The 18,217-nt window shown below is 41.5% G+C and overlaps 2 protein-coding genes across 4 annotated transcripts; both read right to left on the bottom strand.

Moving 5' to 3' along the window:
- Positions 1 to 103: 103 nt before the first annotated feature.
- On the bottom strand, positions 104 to 12,783 carry slc35e1 (solute carrier family 35 member E1). 2 transcript variants are annotated; one of them, XM_019259628.2, is made up of 6 exons: positions 12,100 to 12,783; positions 10,007 to 10,077; positions 7,210 to 7,347; positions 5,968 to 6,093; positions 5,568 to 5,864; positions 104 to 5,002 (listed from the first exon to the last, which is right to left on the bottom strand). In XM_019259628.2, exons 1-6 carry the CDS (start codon positions 12,425 to 12,427, stop codon positions 4,772 to 4,774), a joined length of 1,191 nt encoding a protein of 396 aa, XP_019115173.2. In that variant the 5' UTR covers positions 12,428 to 12,783; the 3' UTR covers positions 104 to 4,771. The 2 variants fall into 2 exon arrangements, with proteins under 2 accessions (XP_019115173.2, XP_010740965.3); XM_010742663.3 differs by having other exon boundaries at positions 4,772 to 5,002; positions 5,619 to 5,864; positions 12,100 to 12,427.
- Positions 12,784 to 13,560: 777 nt separating this feature from the next.
- On the bottom strand, positions 13,561 to 18,158 carry LOC113747967 (mediator of RNA polymerase II transcription subunit 26). 2 transcript variants are annotated; one of them, XM_027290112.1, is made up of 3 exons: positions 17,761 to 18,158; positions 16,700 to 16,777; positions 13,561 to 16,539 (listed from the first exon to the last, which is right to left on the bottom strand). In XM_027290112.1, exons 1-3 carry the CDS (start codon positions 17,830 to 17,832, stop codon positions 14,965 to 14,967), a joined length of 1,725 nt encoding a protein of 574 aa, XP_027145913.1. In that variant the 5' UTR covers positions 17,833 to 18,158; the 3' UTR covers positions 13,561 to 14,964. The 2 variants fall into 2 exon arrangements, with proteins under 2 accessions (XP_027145913.1, XP_027145914.1); XM_027290113.1 differs by having other exon boundaries at positions 16,700 to 16,774.
- Between the last annotated feature and the right edge of the window lie 59 nt (positions 18,159 to 18,217).

The following is an 18,217-nucleotide window of genomic DNA, read 5'->3' as shown; positions in this document are numbered from 1 at the left end:
ATCGTGTCTGCATTCAAAGCTTCATAAAAAGCTTTACTATGTACTATGTATATCTGTCTGGTGTTTTATTTCTACATTAATAAAAGTAATCACAATCAATATGTTCAGTATTCCATAATGCATTTATTTTTTCCCCAACATTTAAAAATAGCATTTACTAAACATAAGCAGACGAGACTGTGCATAGCTGCACCTCTGTACAACATTTCTGTACCTCGACACCATAAATAAAAATCTATAAACATCCGTTAAGTAAAAATTCTGTCTCAAGATCCATTAAAGACGCACAAAAATAATAATTATACAAGTTTTACAAAGTAACCTCCCCCTTTCCTCCATTTATTTACATCCCAGTTAAAAGCTTTACAGGAGAGAGAGCCAACATCTAAATCAACAGTTCTCCCAGTTCGCTCACTGTACAGAAACAAAAAAGCCAGCAGGACACAAAATCATTACAATTCAAAAACTGCATCATGTTGTAATTTATGAATTTCTACATATTGTCTGCAAACAAGCCTTCATCCTGTGGTGCAACAGCATCAAAACATGTGATATAGTCTGCTTTTGGCAACATGAGGAGGGACGTACAGAAGACAAACATAAACAATCTGCAGCAGTCGACAGCGAATAACCACAAAAAGGTTCAAATGTAACTTACGGAAATACACTGTTGAAATCTGGCAAAAATGCAACCGCACGTTGTTGATTGTTTGTGTAGACACCTCTGGCTATAATTGCGAAATTTGGGGAAATGAGCACAAACTCTGGCATACAGACTGCATGCGAATATTACATTCCTAAAAAATGAAAGGATTGTGTAACGTAAATTTGGGTTGGATGTTGGATGCCACACTGTCTGTCACACTACTGTTTAAACATGTAATCACATTTCTTCTTAGCTAATCATCTCAGGGTGAACGATATGTCACATTTCACCTGAATTTATTGCTCCAGTCTGATATGTGTGCATTTTTTATTTATTTTTTATTTTTTTAACCCATAAAAGGCTCTTGGTCTGTTAAAATGTTCATTATGAAACTTTACATGAGGCAACAGTGCGACAATCAGCTTTCTAGGTTATCATGGATCCACCGGTTGAAGTGCTGCAACAGTTGATTATTAATCAACTTTCAGCTTCTCAGATTTGAATGTTTTGTGGTTCCTTTAGTCCTCTGTAACAGTAAACTGAATATCTTGGGTTGTGGACAAGACAAGATATTTGAGGATATCTAACTTGGCTTTGGGAAACAGTGATCAACATTTTCTGACTCATAAGACTAATCAAGAAAATGGACAGATTAACTAATAAAATAACCAATGCAGCCGTAACAAGTTGTAAAAAAACCGACACAAAACTAAAGAATGCAGTTTGAAGAATGATCTTAGAGTTGACGACACGTGCGTGTCTCCTCGACTAATTTCAGGTGCTTAGTGTTTAGCAATATATGTGGACAGGTACTTATAAATCAGCATTTCCAGACATCTGTATCTTTATACAACAGTGGTAGAAACACTAGATAAATATCTAGTGCTTAGCTGTTAAATGCTCGGTCAGGAAAGTAGCACACGTGGCTTTATCACAGAAGCTTTGAATGGCTGCTTGTAGGAGTTGAGGAGAGCAGTTACATTTTACTATGTGAGATATGTGCGGCTATGACAGCCACAGAGCTGCAGAGAAGGATGTTAAGTCTCTGCTGTTTCAGCATCACAAGCAACACTTTATTACACAGTGATGTAACTAAATAATCATATATAATATGTTGCTAATGCTATTCTGACTCTGAAAACAAAATGTTCTAGTAGATTATTTTAACCTTTATGAAATGTATAAGTTTAAAATAGATGCCGACACCGTCGCGATATTAAATGATTGGAGATCTCACCGCTAATCTAATCTATCTACAAAAGGTTTTCCTTTAACTCCTCTGTCATTTTGAGGCAGCTGTTTGTGGTGTCCAAGTGAAGTTAGAATTTCTGCATAATTTATCTTAGTCAAACAGCACAAAGCACAGCCTCGCAACTACAACGGCAGTCTTAACAAAAAAAAAGAAAAGAAAAGGACATTTGAAAAAGGAAGAGATTTCTCCAGGTCTGTTTAAATTCAATTCAAGACAACAAACAGGTGTTTTCTGATCAGTGTAAAACAGTTACTTAACTTCATAACTTTAAAAAACAAAAACAGGACCTCTTATGCTACTACCCAGCAAAATGGTGATTTCTCACCCTGTTGGGGGAAAAACAGAGCAGCTTTGGGTTCCCATGACCCTACGAACTATCTCAGCTACAAACAATGTCAGCAGTAAGAGACAGTTTGATCAATACATTTAAAAAGAGGGGGAAACAAACAATTATTGATACTTGTTTGTCTCTGGAAAGCCCAGTGCGCACAGAGCTATTTTGGGGTTTTTCTCTGGACTAAATACTGTGACAGTGTTTTAAATTTATCAAAGAAGGCAAACATTGTACAAAAAAAAAAAAAAAAAAAAGACATCAGAAAATAACCACACTATCCTCTTACCCACGTCTACCAGAGACTATAGCTGAAAAAAAAAACAACAACCTGAAAACAAGATCACAGGCTAAAACTGGCACTTTTACAAAAATTCAATTAGTGTGCGTTGTCCCTACAAAATAAAAGAGCAGAAATACAACATTGATTTGAGATGCTGAGAGATTTGAGTCACAAAAAAAAAAAAAAACACAACAGACATAAAAACTTCATATTGCTGCAGTGAAACGCTCAGTGTACATCAGAGATAAAACACGGTGTTAGGAAAGAAGCAAGACACGTTTCCTAAATTAAATAGTTTGGGTAATAAAAAAAGGATTATTGGAGGTTAATTTTGCAGACAGTGTAATCAATGATGATATTCTAACCTCTTGTCTACCGGACATTACAGTTGAATCTTTAATTGCACAAACCAAACCTCTGATATCATGCACGTCTCATTTTGGATCAAGTCTGTCCAATGACCGTCTGACCGCAACGTTACAAAAATGCTTTAAATTAAACATCACGACTGTAAGGTCGCTTGACAGACCGCCACAATCTGCGTAACACATTTAGTTGTTTCATGATGTGCAAACTCCAACTGGGCCTACATTTAAAAAAAACATAAACATGACAGAGCAGCTTTGGTTCAGGCTGAAAAAAGAAAAGAAAATCACCTGACAGGAGAGGAAATCTCACTCTGCCTGAGAAGCTTTACAGATCAATAAATACTAATAATCAATACAAAAAAAAAAAGCTAACTTTAAAACTATTCTTCTACTCCAAAGTCTGACAGTAAAATAATGAATTTAACATTGCTATTACATTTTACATGATTAGAGTCCCTAAAAGAGATGAAACACGAGCATCCTTACAAAGGAAAGGATGCTTTGTTTTGATAAATCTAATTTTACGCTAACATTGATGCTCTATGATAACACATGATGAACCTACGTATACTGAGGGGAAACGGACAGATCTGTGGGAGGTCATTGACTGTTCTGGGCAACAGAACCAATCTCACTCTTAGTTTTCATGAAAGCCTTTGACAGTTTCTTCCAAACACAATCAATGGATTTTTTTATTTTATTTATTTGGGAATTTTGTCTTCATCAGGCACTTGTAATTCTGAACAGCTCTGGAAACAGAGCGCAGTCATATTCACATCTACTGAAGCATTTCGTGTACACTGAAATCAGACCGCTATGCTATGCTACTGTGCTCCCATGCCAACATGCTCACAATGACGATGCTAACATGCTGATGTATGTTAGTATAGCATGCTAGAATGCTAAAATTCACTAATTAGCACCAAACGTGAAGTAAAGCTGAGGCTGATGGGAATGTCATTCATTTTATAAAATCAAGTATTGGACAAACAAATAAAATTTTGACCTAATGATGGCGCTGGATGCAAAGTCAGAGGATCACCAACGTCAGATTTCATGACAATCCATCCAACCCAACGTTGATGCAATATTTTTACCTAAAATGAATACAGTTGAGACCTCAGGGTAGTGGGGCTCGTCCTCTGGGGAACATGAATTTCTGGTGGTGGACAGACTGACATTTTGCATGAAAAATGCCTTTTTAATTATCAAGTTATCAGACCATCAGAACAAACCTACAAAACCACAAACTTCCTTTTTGGTGACCTCAAATCCTTCACTGCCAACGAGAAAATAATTGAATGGTGGAAGACGTATTCACAGAGGATAACAACCTAAACACATCATACCTCCTCACATTATTACAGGTGCCTCATGAAGAAAAATGTTAAAACCTTCCTGTACTTGAAATTAAATGTTACATCACAGACTCAGTCCATGATACAGTAAATAATTACAGCTGATAACCCAAAAAGAAATAATGGCTGACTGTGAAAACAAAACTCAGACATTTCCAGACAGTAAGGTGCAAATCATTCATTCGTCAACTACGTTTTACCTGTCCACCCTGCTGTGGCAGTCTGGTTGTCTGAAAACAGGTGATGTAAGTTTTGTTTTCTGTCAGATCATCTCATACAGTCGGTACCACAGCAATAAATAAACAACGACAACGGCGAAGCTGTCAGAAAGTGAAGTTTAGACAGGGAGGAGCATGGGAGAGGTCACGTCACTGGCCCGTCATGACCGACTCATCTCATTCTTCCTTATCCAGAACAAACAGCACTTGCCTTCAGTCTCGTGCGTGGCTGTAAAGACCGGCTGCTGGGAGGTGGGGGTGGCTACACACAGTAATGTCTATGACAGCGACCCAGAGTGAGGACAGGCTCCTCCTTTACACCACATACTGGTGGTTGGTGCTGCTGTAGTTTGTCGTGTAGGTCTGCCGGCTGTACTGGAAGTGGTCGGTCAGCACGTTGTTCCAGTTGTGCTGCTGCTCTGAGCCGTGGGAGAAAGGCACTGACCCGTTGGGCTGGAGCTTCTCCAGCGCCGGGTTGTCAAAGGTCATCAGGTCCTGCTTGGAGCTGGGCAGCAGCTTCTTCTCCTTGTTAGCGTCATACTTGGCCTGTTGGCAGAGGAGAAGGGCAAATGGATTTTAAATGACTGGGTGTCTTAGTAGTTTGTCCCCTAGCACTACACTGTGGCTGCACACTGATCCTAAATCGTTTGGATGGGTCAAACGTTTCCCCAAGAGGATAAATACAGTTTAATTTAACTTTACTATTTACATTGAAGTCAAACAGCCATAAGTTGAATTAGAAGCTGCTTACAGGCAGAGTGCCAAGCTGTTAACATATAAGGAAAGAACAGCTGTAAATGGAGCAAAGGGCCGATAGAATAAATAAGGACTATATACAGAGCACACAGTGCTGGCTGGTTGCTGTGGAAAACTATGTATTATTATACAAAACAGTTCTTTTAATTTATTACCACAAAATAAGGCCAACGTGACAAGAACAACTCAAAGCTGCCGGATGACTTCATGATCAGAAACTTCCATAAACTGGACAGATATTATGTACACTGATATTAGCTTGTCACATGCAGCACTGGCGGAGAGTACACACGTTTTCAATTAAAGGAAAACTTTTCCCCCTACGTCTCCCCTCCCTCTGTCAAAATTCACTCACTGTGCACTCTTCTTCTGCCCTTCCTCCACGCCAGCGGTCGCGGTGACTCACCTTGTTGTAAAGGAAGACACCGACTATGGCCGTCATCATACCCAGCACGTTTGTGAGCGTGACCGGGTTGCGCAGCATTAGCAGTGAGATGCTAATGACCATGATCCTCTTGGTGGCGTTGGCGACGGCGTAGCTGAGCGGGCTGACGAGGTTGAGCACGCTGAACGCGATGACGTTCTGAGCGAAGTTGCAGAAACCGCTGATGAGCAGGAGAATAAAGGTACCAGACCTTCCCGAGATGTCCGACTGTAAGGAGAGCAGTGTGCTTAGGTTACATTTAAAACAGGCCAGATCCTGCTGAACTGATGACATTACCCTGTTGTGGTGTTTAGTAAACTCTGCTACTCACCAGGTCTCCATTAACAAGAAACACAGAGAGATCCACCAGAACCCAAGTGGGCAGCATGAAGATAACAGCATTAAAGCCCAGGATGTTGAGGAGCCTCAAGTGGTGGATCCGTGTGTCTCGCAACACCTTAAAAAAAAAAAAAGGAGGAAAACATTCATTAAAATGTAGAGAAAAATAAAGGCACATGTACACATGGAAATAGTGATGTAAAGTCCCTGTTTAGATCCTTTCTGCTGTTCTCTACACACTTACTAAAAGTTTTAAATTACAGAACGTCATCTGCTCACAGCAAATCAATTATTTTGACAAGAAATAACCCTGAACACAATCCACTCCACCTGCACCTTTAAAACAGAAAATCCATCCAGGTAAGTCAAAGAAGAGTTGTTTTACACTGAATGTTTGCAGCCGTGGTGACTGTGTTAAAAACTGATCACTGTGTTATAGAGGTGTAACGGCTGCTAACAGCCAGGCTTGAACCAGATGACAGGCCAGATAAGAGAAGGTGTGTGTTTAAAATAAGTGGCAGTGAGAGATGGAAATATTTTAATTTTTTGTTCCAGTTTTTGTCTATTTCACCTTGACATTGGATCACTGAGTTTTAACAGTGTCAGATTCGTGCCAGGGTCAGTGAAATGCAGCGACCATCTTGTGGTGGTAGACGGTATCACACTCATCGCCTAAATTCAGCATTCAGAGGTCAGACTCTCCTTCCAGTCCTTCATTAGCATGCGTAAAATGTGTACAGGTATCTAAAAATAGACACTAACTCACATTATTGACAGCCAAGTCTTATTTTCTAATAATCCACTGCATTAAGATGATTTCGAAATCATCTGTTCCCTAGCATGAGTCAGCCAAATGAATTAAAGTCTTGATCTGATCTCTACAATTATCAAACTGTTAACAGAAGCAAAAAATGAGTATAGCAAAAGGTGAACAAATAAAGTCACTTTAAATTAACGTGGTGAATAATTAATCATGACAGCAACAAGATCAAAGTTGAAATTAAAAAACAAAGTTATCCCTTTGAAGCCCACTTTGTACTTCCAGTAAGTAGCCACTTGTGAAATCCACTTATCCCTCCTGATTTGATCAGCACAGAACTCTGCATTTTTATACACTCACACCTCCAAAAACCAGGAGGCAAGTTTCACACCAGGCCTTTTTCAGTCGGCTCCCTTCTGCCGCCGTCCTTCGTGCGGGGTTCATGTGACACATACCGGCATGAGAGCGAGTTACCTTTTTGGAGAAGATGTTCTGCAGAGAGAAGCAGAGCGTGGCAGCCAGAGCGCTGATTAGTCCTGAAACATCAAAGGACAGCTCAGTCACTGTGGCCAGCAGCACTCCACCGATGATGGGGATGAGCGACACGTACACCTACGACAAGGACCACACACGGAGAGACATGAGGCAGAGTCAGCAGAACATAGAAATACAAACAGTTTACTGTGCTGGAGCCAAACTACTAGAAATATTCTATATATAGTGAGAGGAAGATGAACAAGCTTTAGGAAATTATAATGGGCAAAAATAGGTTTGCACTGCTGTAATTAGTATCAACAAATTATAATCAAATTGACTTTGACAGGCTAAGAGTAGTAAAGTGTGTGGTCTCAGCCTGACATTCATCTTTTGCACATAAATATAAGGTGGCATCAGCCAAAACTCCAAAGCACAGCCACATTTTAACTTTCTGAGAAAAGGTGGAAAACTCCTGCAGTAAACCGCACATGTACTGCGGCAACATGATTAATCCAACCACACACAAAGAGGATGAGAGAACACCTGCAAGGAGCACAAGAGAGGCTGCAGCTGGACGTACTATCGCTTCTGTCTCGGACCACACATTTGGGGATAACGCTTCACAGGCTGAAACTATCGGAACATCTCCAGCGAGACTCATTTGCATGTTGAAAATATTGCATCATGAGAAATGATAGAGACCTGCAGTTATTATGAAACCCGCTTGTGCGCCCACTCATGCCCCTCAACCGCCCACGCAGAGTGAAACTGAGAGAACAGAGCACTGAGCGCTTGTCGGATGATTTTTGCTTTGTTTTCAACTGTTGGCGGTTTTGTTGTGAGCTGTCTCACATAAATACGAAAAAAAAAAAAAACACAGAGGCAAGAGCAATGCTACTCAACGAGAAGGAGGACCTCAGCAGTAAAAGAACAGTCTGTGAAGGAAAAGGAAAATACGTCGGGAACTTATTTAAACCAGAAATAAACAGTAACAACGTTCAATTACTACACCTTTGAGTTTCTGGCTATGACGTGTCAAAATGTCTGCTGTGCAGCCAGTCTGTTAATGCTAACACAGGTAGACTCTGTTGGCTCTACATCAGAGCTGCAGCGCACTTTGAAAACAGCTCTCTTAATTTACCGGTTGATGATTAAACATTCGGAACAGGATTCACTACGAGGAAGCAGAGCAGCTCCGGGCAACAGCAACTTATGCAGCACAATGAGGATGAAAAGTAAATAAAGTTATCTTCTGTCAACACACTGATTAAACATGCTGAAGGGTCCAAATAAGTGTTGTATTGTAGAGCGGCTCGTTCGGAGAGGCCTCGTCTATTTTGGCAGAGGCCTAGATTTCTGTCCCATTTCAGGTGTCCTGACTTATTCTGAAAATTCATCCTGGAGGCTTTCTGCACCCAAAAGGAAAAGTTGCTAATAATATTAGAATTCAGTGTCCAGTTTATTAAGTACACCTGTACAGTCGAATACAACTGTTCTGCCATAATATCTACTTTTAGGATAAAAGTATAATGTTCATGTTATTACCACTGGATGCACTGGACTGTATTATGTTGAGGTGTATCTAACAGAAAAACAACACTACCTTAGCCATGACCTAAGTGAATTTCTACATTTCTGACAAACACAAACCGAACAGTATGAGCTTTGTGAAAGTACATATCATGACAGGCTCGTGTATTGGACTGCTTTACACTGGACAGGTGTACCTGATAAAGCAGTATATTCTGTACAGCCGTGAGGTTTGGAAAGCTGGCCTGTCATTAAAAAGTTCCTCGGCAGAGTGCAGTGAAGCGTCCTGCTTCCTAAACAGGATCTCTGCACACAGTAACACGTCATCAACACCTACGTCGCCTGTCTGTGAACGCAGCCTGTCTGAATACTGACCTCATGACTGTAAGGTAAACATGACGGGCTGATGTTAGACTCAAGAGGCCTCTTTATTCACATTCAGCAAACCTTGGCTGTAAAATGTTCCCGCCATCAGGAGGGAAAATTAACCCATGTTATTTGTGTGTGTGTGTGTGTGTATATATATTTTCCAAAATGTTCTAAAGATGTTGAAGTTGTGAACGCAAGTGTTGAATTTTTGTATCTTAGTTCAGCTCCAGTGCACACTGTTACCTCAACATCGAGAGACCAAGAAAAGCAGAGGTGTCACCTTTATCACCCAACTGATTAATAAATAATCAGCAGACTGATCTATAATGAAATTAATCAGTATTTATTTACATCGGCAGGTTGATCTAGCAGTCCATCTAGTGAAAATCCCTCCCAGTGTTTTCCACTGCTTAAAGATTTATATCACACAAAGAGTTTGTGCACATAACTGATGATCTGCCCCCCAAAAGCACCTCCGAGCCAGAAAATGTGAGATGATACTTCCTCTAGTTCTCGTGTAACTCTCCACCCTGGTCTAGAAATGTTCAACCAGCTGTCTGAAGCCTTTCCACCGCGTGCACCCGGCATACCAAAACACTGCACGAGTAAAACGAGCTAACACAGAAACACAAACCCGGCTAGCTGTATAGATTAAAAAGTAGCGAGTGCATTTGGGGATTTAACAGGTGAATGTGGCCGGTTGGTGAAAAAAAAAAAAGTGTCCCTCTCACAAAAGCATCTGATCAACTTCAGGGACAAAAGCCCCTGCAGATGGCCGTAATACGAGATGCAGCACAGGCGCAGTATGGTGCCACATCACCAGTGCTAAAACACTGAGACACAGGCTGAAACAGAGAGAGCCTTGTGCCTTGTTCGCTGTGTCGAACCTACTCACCTTTGTGGTTTGCTTCTCCCTCATGATAATTCTTGATAGCAGCACAACCCATATTGGCATTGTGGCTTTGACTGTGGAAAGAAAAGAGAGGGAGCAACGTTAACTTAAAGTAAAAGAGTTTGTTTCTTTGACAAATGCAATATTATTTAACAGATACGAGTACAAAACAAATTCCACTTGGACTAAAAATGATAGGAAATCTTATTTGTAATGCTTTTACGTCAGAGTCGGGTCCACACCTCTGTCAAACACTAAACTGGTGTCACTCAAGAGTTCACACGCCTCAATGGCATTGTGTCACCAACTGACTGACGCTTATCCTGGTGTGACTAACAACTATGCTGTCACTAAAATCACACTTTCAGGCCGTGAACCATCAAAACTAGATTCAGCACTGAAAGCTGCCACCCACAGACACACACAAACTCATTATTAGAGTAAAGAAAGAACTTTTTAAACTTCAGATCTTACTGACAGCTGTGACTCTCAAATTGGCTCCAAAGACGACCGAGGTTGTTTAAAATTGTTTAGAGGAGGTGAAAAAGTGGTGAAGAATAGTTTGATTTGAAGTCAACTTATTTCTAGTTGAAGTCAGACAAACTATTAGAACTCAGTTTTTATTTTAGAGAGGTGTTGATTCAAATGTATGATCAGGCTGTAGTTGGCTTGTAGTGGTCTCCAATGACAATGTCTCTAATATTTTGTCCATCCCATTTACATCAACTGAATGAGAAACACCTCTCATTATAAATTTAAGTTATAGTTTGACAGCACAATAAACAGCCTGTGAAATGTTTATTAAACTGAATCAACACCTTATTAAAATGGTTTCAACAAAAACTGGACAAACAACGTCATGACCGTGGGGTTTCTTGCAGGACTGTTTTCACTGTCAAGTTAACTAGCTGTTCTGGGAGCGCTGATGGAAACTGCTCGAGTGTGGTGAAAGGACTTTGGGTGCAAAGACCACCAGGGGTCTTAGTCTAAACGTGAGAATAAATACTTTCATTTGATTTGAAATAACTGATTCTGCGCCCGCCTGTGTTGAACGACAGATAAAAACCATTCAAAAGAAAACTGGCACGACGAAATAAAATTAGTTAGATCAAATTAAATCAGTTTTATTTGTATAGCCCAAAGTCACAAAGTACATTTGCCTCAGAGTGCTTTACAATCTGTACAGGGAGTGACACCCTCTGTCCTTAGACCCTCGATTCGAGTCAGGAAAAACCTGCCCACAAAAAATGGTCTAAAAATGAAAATTATTTAGCTAATAAAAGACGTCTTTTTAAAAAAACTTTAATTTCGAGGTGAGTGAGTCTTAGAAAGACTTGTGTTAACTAGAGAGAAAGTCAGATGCAATTTTAAAGCAATAAATCCTGCCGTCAGTCATGATGTGTCCAGTTTTCTTGAAGGTTTCTTGTGGTTGTTGTTGTGCTGTACTGCATTATACTGACAAGTGCTCCTCTTGTGCAAGTCTACATTAAGCAATATAGAAAACATTTTAGAAATGCATCACCGCAGAAATAGCATAAAGATGAAGAAACACTTTGCTGAGCAATACAGAGGAAGGATTTGTTATTAAGTGGGTGTCGTGTCAGGCTGAATTAGTTTTACCATGAAACTAATAAAGCAGCAGCTGACCAGATAGTTGGCCTTATTAAATTCTCCAGCAGGTAACCTGATAATAACAATAATAATTCACATCAGGTTTGAAATGAATGGCTGATGTGGAGCTCCGCAGAGCAGGTTGAGTCGTGGACCCTCCCCCTGACGTACCACGCCAGCCTTAATTGAGTTGGCTAGCTAGCTACCAGCAGCCACTTAGTTATTCTTCAGAGGAGTCCAGAGCTGGACAATTTGCAGCTAGGAAACCTCGGGTAACTTAATTTGTGTCATGAAAGCCCGTCTGTTCACGCAGACACTAAACCGGGGCCCACACGCTCTGTTAATGTCCGTGTCGCCGAGTTGTCCGGCGCTAGCCGCGGAGCTAACATCAGCTGACGGCGCAGACACATCATCAGGTTCCCGGCTGACACGCACCAGGTGGCCTCACTGTAACACCCACGGACCCACGGACCCGCCGTACTCACCTGTGTGCGCGTACGAAACGGGCACTTTCCATATGCTGAAGTGAGCCGACACGGACGCAAAGTATTTTCCGAAAGCCAGAGGGAGGATGTACCACCGGTAGTACCTGCTCGGCAGTTCTGTTTTGGGGACTCCCCATGCCCGCAACAACGGCGGGAGGAAGACGACGATAGAAATAATGTGAAACAGAGAGACCGTGACCGGGTACGGGAATCCATTGAGGATTATTTTGTTGACGATGTTGCCCCCCGAGCTGACCGTGTACCAGCACACGCACAGGAAAAATATCCGGATCCCTTCCCTGACCGGGGGCCGGTCCGCCGCAGCCATCTTCCAGCGCGGAGTGACGAGTCACCGGCGGTGTGAGTGCGTGTCTGCCCGAGTCGGGGGAGGGAAGCTCGGCTCGGCTGTCAGACTACCGGCGGTGAAGGCAGCGGACGACTTCCGCTCTTGAGCTTTCAGAATAAGAGCCATACACGACGAGCATGTGTTTGTAAAATGGAACTGCTTTTAAAATGGTAGATTTTTAGAGTTTCACTTTCAAACATTAAAATGTGCCTTTAGAAACAGATTTCAGACCTGTTTAAAAAAATAAACCATTTAGCTCACCACAGCAAGGAGTACATGAAAATATAATCAAATACTCTATATTTATATTTATTTCATTCTTGCACTATGTCAGCATTGCACCAAAAAGAAATTTTCCTTGTCTATATATCTATATATATGGCAAATAAAAGTGATTCTGATATGTTCTTTTTTAACTGTCTCACTCATTGAATATGACATTTCTCCAATATAGAAACTAAAAATTAAACAAATAGACATTGCGAAATTATGATAAATACAATTTATTGTAGATTTTTATTTATTATTTTAAAATAATTTATTTCTAAATTAATTTCACACCACTTTTCTTCATCATCATTCATTTGAGACAAATAGGGCAGAACCAGTTATGTGTATTCATACTCATATGTCTGGACCTTTTACAACATAAGTTATGACATTCTCTTTCATTTTTATTCTTAGGGAATCTTTTGAAAATAGAAAAAATATGCCAATAACAATTTGTTCCTTGTCAGTCAAATTGTTTGTCTGACTGTCCAAAATCTCAAAATATTTAGTTCATTATCACACGAAACACAAGAAAAGCAGCAAATACATTCCCCTCAGTAATAGGAAATGTAGAATAATCTTAATTTTACTTTTGATTATTGAATTGTGTAAATACTTAATTATGTGACTCCAGCTGCATTCCCAGGGGAGAAACTGCATCAAAGAGTGTGTCAGCAGCTTTCTCATTAGCAGAGGAATGTTGTTTGTATCCTGGGATTCAATCATTTCATGAGAGAGTGCATGCAGGGCCACCACATATCCTGCTCTGTGGGAATTCATTTGTCAGTTAGATTCATGTGAGTAATTGCAAAGAGCCAGTAAGAAAGATTTCAAGAGAAAGACAATCACATTTCCTTCAGTTTTTTTATTAACACATATCAACATGTCCACTTAAAGGACTAAGTAGCAAATATGTTCTCTTCTGCATTCGACTGAACACAAAAGGCTAATTTCTGTACATTCACTAAGGCTCTGTCTTTAGGGAAAACACAGGTTTCCATAAGGCAAACAATATCTAAAAGGAATGATATTAAGTACTTTATCCAGCATGTTAATTTATATCTCAGTTGTTCCTGACAGTACAAAGATGCAAGCTAATAGCATAGCATAATCTGCTCTGCCATTTCAATTCATATATTACAACCTAAATACACAGTAAAGGGAAAAGGCAAGTATAAATAAAATCAGTTCACATTATCAAAATGTGTCATTTCGGAGAGTTTTTCCTGCTTAAGGTAGATTGGTGAATCAGCAGGAGAAGTTTTAGAAAAGTCACTGCTGCGTCACTGAACCAATTCTGAATAAAGAAACCTAACAAAAGATGTTTGTCTGAACATGTATAGAAATCTTAAAATGAATATGTAAATGTAAATAAATATCATACATGACAGCCACGTTTCTTTAATCAGCGTATGTTGTTCTAGCCCAACACAAGCCTTTCTTCCTTTCCTTCTTTCCCTCACCTCAAACTGCACAGTCATATCTGGCAGTTTCATATCACTTTATTTAACAGCATTCAAATCTCACGACACAAGAAAAATATTCACGTTTTAAAACTGATTTGTTAGTTATTATTTCTGCTAAAGGTCGCTGCATTAGACAGTTGTGCAATGGTGCGCAGTGATAGATGCTTTTCCATTCACAGCACAAACAGTTACCATGGATGCTTGAAGATAGCATTAAGTTCAGCTTTAACAGTTACACAGGCTTGTTCAAGACCCGCGGTAGATGTATCTGTTGTACGTCTGCTCCAATCATGTAGCTTACTACTCTCTATAGCAAGATGAGAGACTTGAGTCACAGTTTTTTTTTCCTTTTAAACATAAAACTGAACAGAACTTTAAATGAAGAGAAAATACTGCACTGTGGACTAAATATGAATGGATGCTAAAAACTCAGTAAAGTCACAATCCATGTGGATAACATAAGACAGATGAACTGTAGCTGTGCAGTTTAATGTGATATTCTCTCCCCAAGAATGGCAGGTACTGGTAATCTGTACAGTTACTGAACACCAACAACTAAATGGTCAAATAATGCATAGCCTTTTACCTTTGCACTCTCCTCAAACAATGTTCAAAAAACTCATAAAAACACTGATTACACCCCCTGTGCTCCCCACACACACACACACACACACACACACACACACACTCAAGCAGCATACACTTAAATGAAGCGCCTTCATGTATACAAAGTTGATGTGCCGTATGATGAAGGCAGCTTACACCTAAAACCAAACCTCAGTTTTAATCCAGACAGACGTACGGCAATATGTTTAACCTGCTCTCATCTCCATGGGGGTCTAAGGAGATGCACTCTGTCCAGTCAAACCAATTTCCCTTTGTGTCGTAGCAACCGTTAACGCCGGACCAGTGTTGTGTGTGTAATCTGTTCAGGTCTTCACTGATGACTTCTCTGCTAATCCCTGGTAAATCTCTGGCTGGGAGTTCTGGAGCCAAAGCGTGTGTTTTCTTGGCATCGTTACTTTGGTGTTCCTCTTTTTTCAAAAACTCAGTCATGAAAAAGTGTGCACCGGGGGTGTGGGCACCTGACGACGTCAGCACGTTGCTTTGCTGGCTAAGGTAAGACTGGATGATTTCGCTCCTCGACAGCTCTTTCCAGTCTGTCTGCTGGAAGGGACTGGGAGGAACCGCTGGATTCTGCTTCGGCTGCTCTGACCATTGAGATTCAGGTTTGTGGACCGGTATAACCTCCCCCTCCTGGCAAGACTCCTTATGAAAGGAGGACTTGATTTGACCCGTTACAGGGTCAAATGTCAGCCTCCTGTCTTTTAACCTGACTGGTTTAGTGCCGTCTTCTACAGCCTGTTCATCTAACTTTACCACCAAGTCCTTCTGCTTGTGTTTCTGTCCTTTCCTTTTCCCTGTATTGCTAACAGCACCACCATCTTCAAAACTTACCCCATCACTGCAGGAGGAGGCATGCGAGTTGTGAAGAGATGTACTGGGAGGCCTGCTTTTAGAGTCCAAATCTGAAGACCAAGAACTATCGGTATGCAAACCCTGAACACAAATATTGAAAGGCTGAGGGGAAGGCCCCAACCCAGAGATGTCCGCAGACCCAGACCTCACAGTGGGACTAGAAAGACTCTGTGCTTGTGATGCAGTTTGTTTAACACCAACTTCCTGCTTTGGAGTTTGAGGACTGTGCAAGGAACCACGTGGGCTTCTGGGTTGATACTGCACCCCAGAAGATGCTTGCTCCTTTCTGGATTGCTGCTGCAGAACCGATGCTTTTAGCAAAGAAGAAGTGCTAGGAGGCTTGCTGTATCCCGGGGCACTTGGATGAGGTTTTACAGCATTGACAGGGATTTTGTTTGGTCTGTCACTGTCCAAAGGCTCAGAAATCTCCTTATCTAAAGGCTGACGAGTATCTGTAAAAATTTCAGAGCTGCCGCCAATTCCATTGGTTGGCAGCTGTTTGGAGTTTTGTATTTTATCATTAAGAGTTGTTTTGGATATCTTGGCTGGTAAGAGCAATCCGTCCTTCTGGTCACCCTTGCGTTTCCTGCTGCTCAGTTTTTCCAGCCTAGGAGAGGTGCAGTTGTTGAAGTCATTTCTGTTCTTCAACTCTGCACCCGTTTTACCTGATGGTGTGGTGGCAGCTGGAGCAGAGATGCAAGGATGAGCACCACCATTGGAAGACCACGATGCACCTGTGTGTCCTTTGGACATCACCTCACCCTTCCCTGGCTCAATAAGCTTCTGCCAGTTTCTCAGGAGCTTCTTTGCCCTTCTCGCAAGGTCCTCATTCTTGGTCTTCTTCCGGACATCGTTGATGAGCTTACCAAGACGGGTTTCCTTTAAGACAATAAGATCGTTGTTAAACAGCAGCTGTGACTCGACTGAATTTTATTTTGAATTAGTGCGGCAGATATATGATAACTGATCATTTTCATCATGGATTAAGGGTAATGCAGGTCTGTTTTGAGTGCATACAGTAGGTCTGAATCAAAGTTACCTCCAGGGCCTCTTTGGTGATAGGATATTTCTCCAAAAAGGAGATCACCTCCATAACTACCACCATGTTGCATATCTGCTGAGAAAGACACATAGGTTGGTTTATATAGCACAGATATCAGACATCATAAGCATGACAACAACATCCAAGCACGCTTGTATGTATGTAGATGTTAAAATGTGCGATTCAGAAACATATAAGCCTAATATGCATAAGTTCCACAGAGAGGAAGAAAGACGCCAAACCATCATTTGAATAGACTTTCAAATGTGCACCTGTACAGTAGGTCAAGACACAGTGTGCTCGTACTGGTTTCAGTGCTCAATATGTCAAACCGAGACTACATGCAAATGTGCCACCCCCCCCTACACACACACACACACACAAGAAGACCAAGTGAGATCTGCAAGTGAGACAGAAGAAAAGTGCTGACCACAGTGGTCTGTTCACTTTAATCTCGGCTGCTGAAGATATAAATTTATCCATCAGAGGTTTCACCAGACCCTTTATACTGTGGTAGCAAGCCCGTGGTAGTGATGGATCACTGGAGGCAACGTTGCAAATCAGTGGAGACTGTTTCAGGGCTTGAGTTAATCAAACGTATGAGTGAGTCCTGGTGTTTTAATGGAAATAACACTAGTTCAGAAGGTTGCCACTCTTTGAAGAGGCTATAACACACTATGCCGTGTAAGGTAAGGGTTTAGATGTCACTTATTATATGTGAAGTTCACTGAAAGCTCATTTAAGCCACGTCTCTCTCTGTGACTTTCTACCTGGTAGCCCAAATTAGCAAGTCTCCAGTCCTGAAGCACTCCAATGCGCTAACTTGGCTACGTCAACATTAGCCGGCAGCAGGCTGTGGACTGCCTGCAAACACTTACTTTGGCTAACTAGTGATGTTAGCCAGCTAATTAGCAAGCAAACAAAAACTCGCCACACACTGACTGCCCCCACTCTGTCAACCCTCCGCGGCGCTTCGCAGTCGTCATGGCCTTGTTGTCTGAGTCTCTGCGCCCGGTTCGTCCTTTTTCTTGTGGGGGGAAACTTGCGGGTATACTCACATTGCTCTGGCCGTCGATGGCCTGTAGCAGCCGGTCTCTCATCACCTGCGGAGTGGCTGTAGCCGCTGTCATCGCCTGGCGGTGTCGCGGGTCAGGACGGACTCAGACAGGAGAATCCCCCGAAGAGGCGGCGGTCGGAAACCTGCCGACACTCACAGGCCCGACGGAAGGTGCTGTGCGGGAGCGAGCATCATGTTTTATGATGCTTTTATCTTTGTTTTCTTCCTCCGCCGTCACGATTTGATCATTCGGGCGACGAGAACAGAAAATCCTCTCCGGGAATCGGCTACCCCCCTCGGCTGGCAGCCTCCTCCTCCTCAGTCTGCTCATCGGGCTTTTTGTGAAGCGCCCGCGCAGAGCATGATGGGAGATTTTTTTTTGACGTAAGCGACCGTTCACGTCCGGCACATTGTTCTGAGAGACAATAAAGCTTTATCATTATTATTATTATTATTAT

The sequence above is a fragment of the Larimichthys crocea genome, chromosome XVII (genome assembly GCF_000972845.2).
Source record: "Larimichthys crocea isolate SSNF chromosome XVII, L_crocea_2.0, whole genome shotgun sequence".
In the NCBI taxonomy this organism is placed as follows: Eukaryota; Metazoa; Chordata; class Actinopteri; family Sciaenidae; genus Larimichthys; species Larimichthys crocea.
Note: the sequence above shows the minus strand (reverse complement) of the source record. Positions and strands in the feature narration are given on the sequence as shown.

Bases quoted from the DNA above. Each gene is read 5' to 3' on its own strand.
- slc35e1 (XM_019259628.2), bottom strand. From the start codon at position 12,427: ATGGCTGCGGCGGACCGGCCCCCGGTCAGGGAAGGGATCCGGATATTT. The intron at 7,348-10,006 runs GTGAGTAGGTTC...TCCTTGTCGTAG, and splicing joins GGGAGAAGCAAACCACAAAG to GTGTACGTGTCGCTCATCCC. The intron at 5,865-5,967 runs GTGAGTAGCAGA...CTCTCCTTACAG, and splicing joins TTCTTGTTAATGGAGACCTG to TCGGACATCTCGGGAAGGTC.
- LOC113747967 (XM_027290112.1), bottom strand. From the start codon at position 17,832: ATGACAGCGGCTACAGCCACTCCGCAGGTGATGAGAGACCGGCTGCTA. The intron at 16,778-17,760 runs GTGAGTATACCC...TGTCTTTCTCAG, and splicing joins CCATCGACGGCCAGAGCAAT to CAGATATGCAACATGGTGGT. The intron at 16,540-16,699 runs GTAACTTTGATT...ATTGTCTTAAAG, and splicing joins TCACCAAAGAGGCCCTGGAG to GAAACCCGTCTTGGTAAGCT.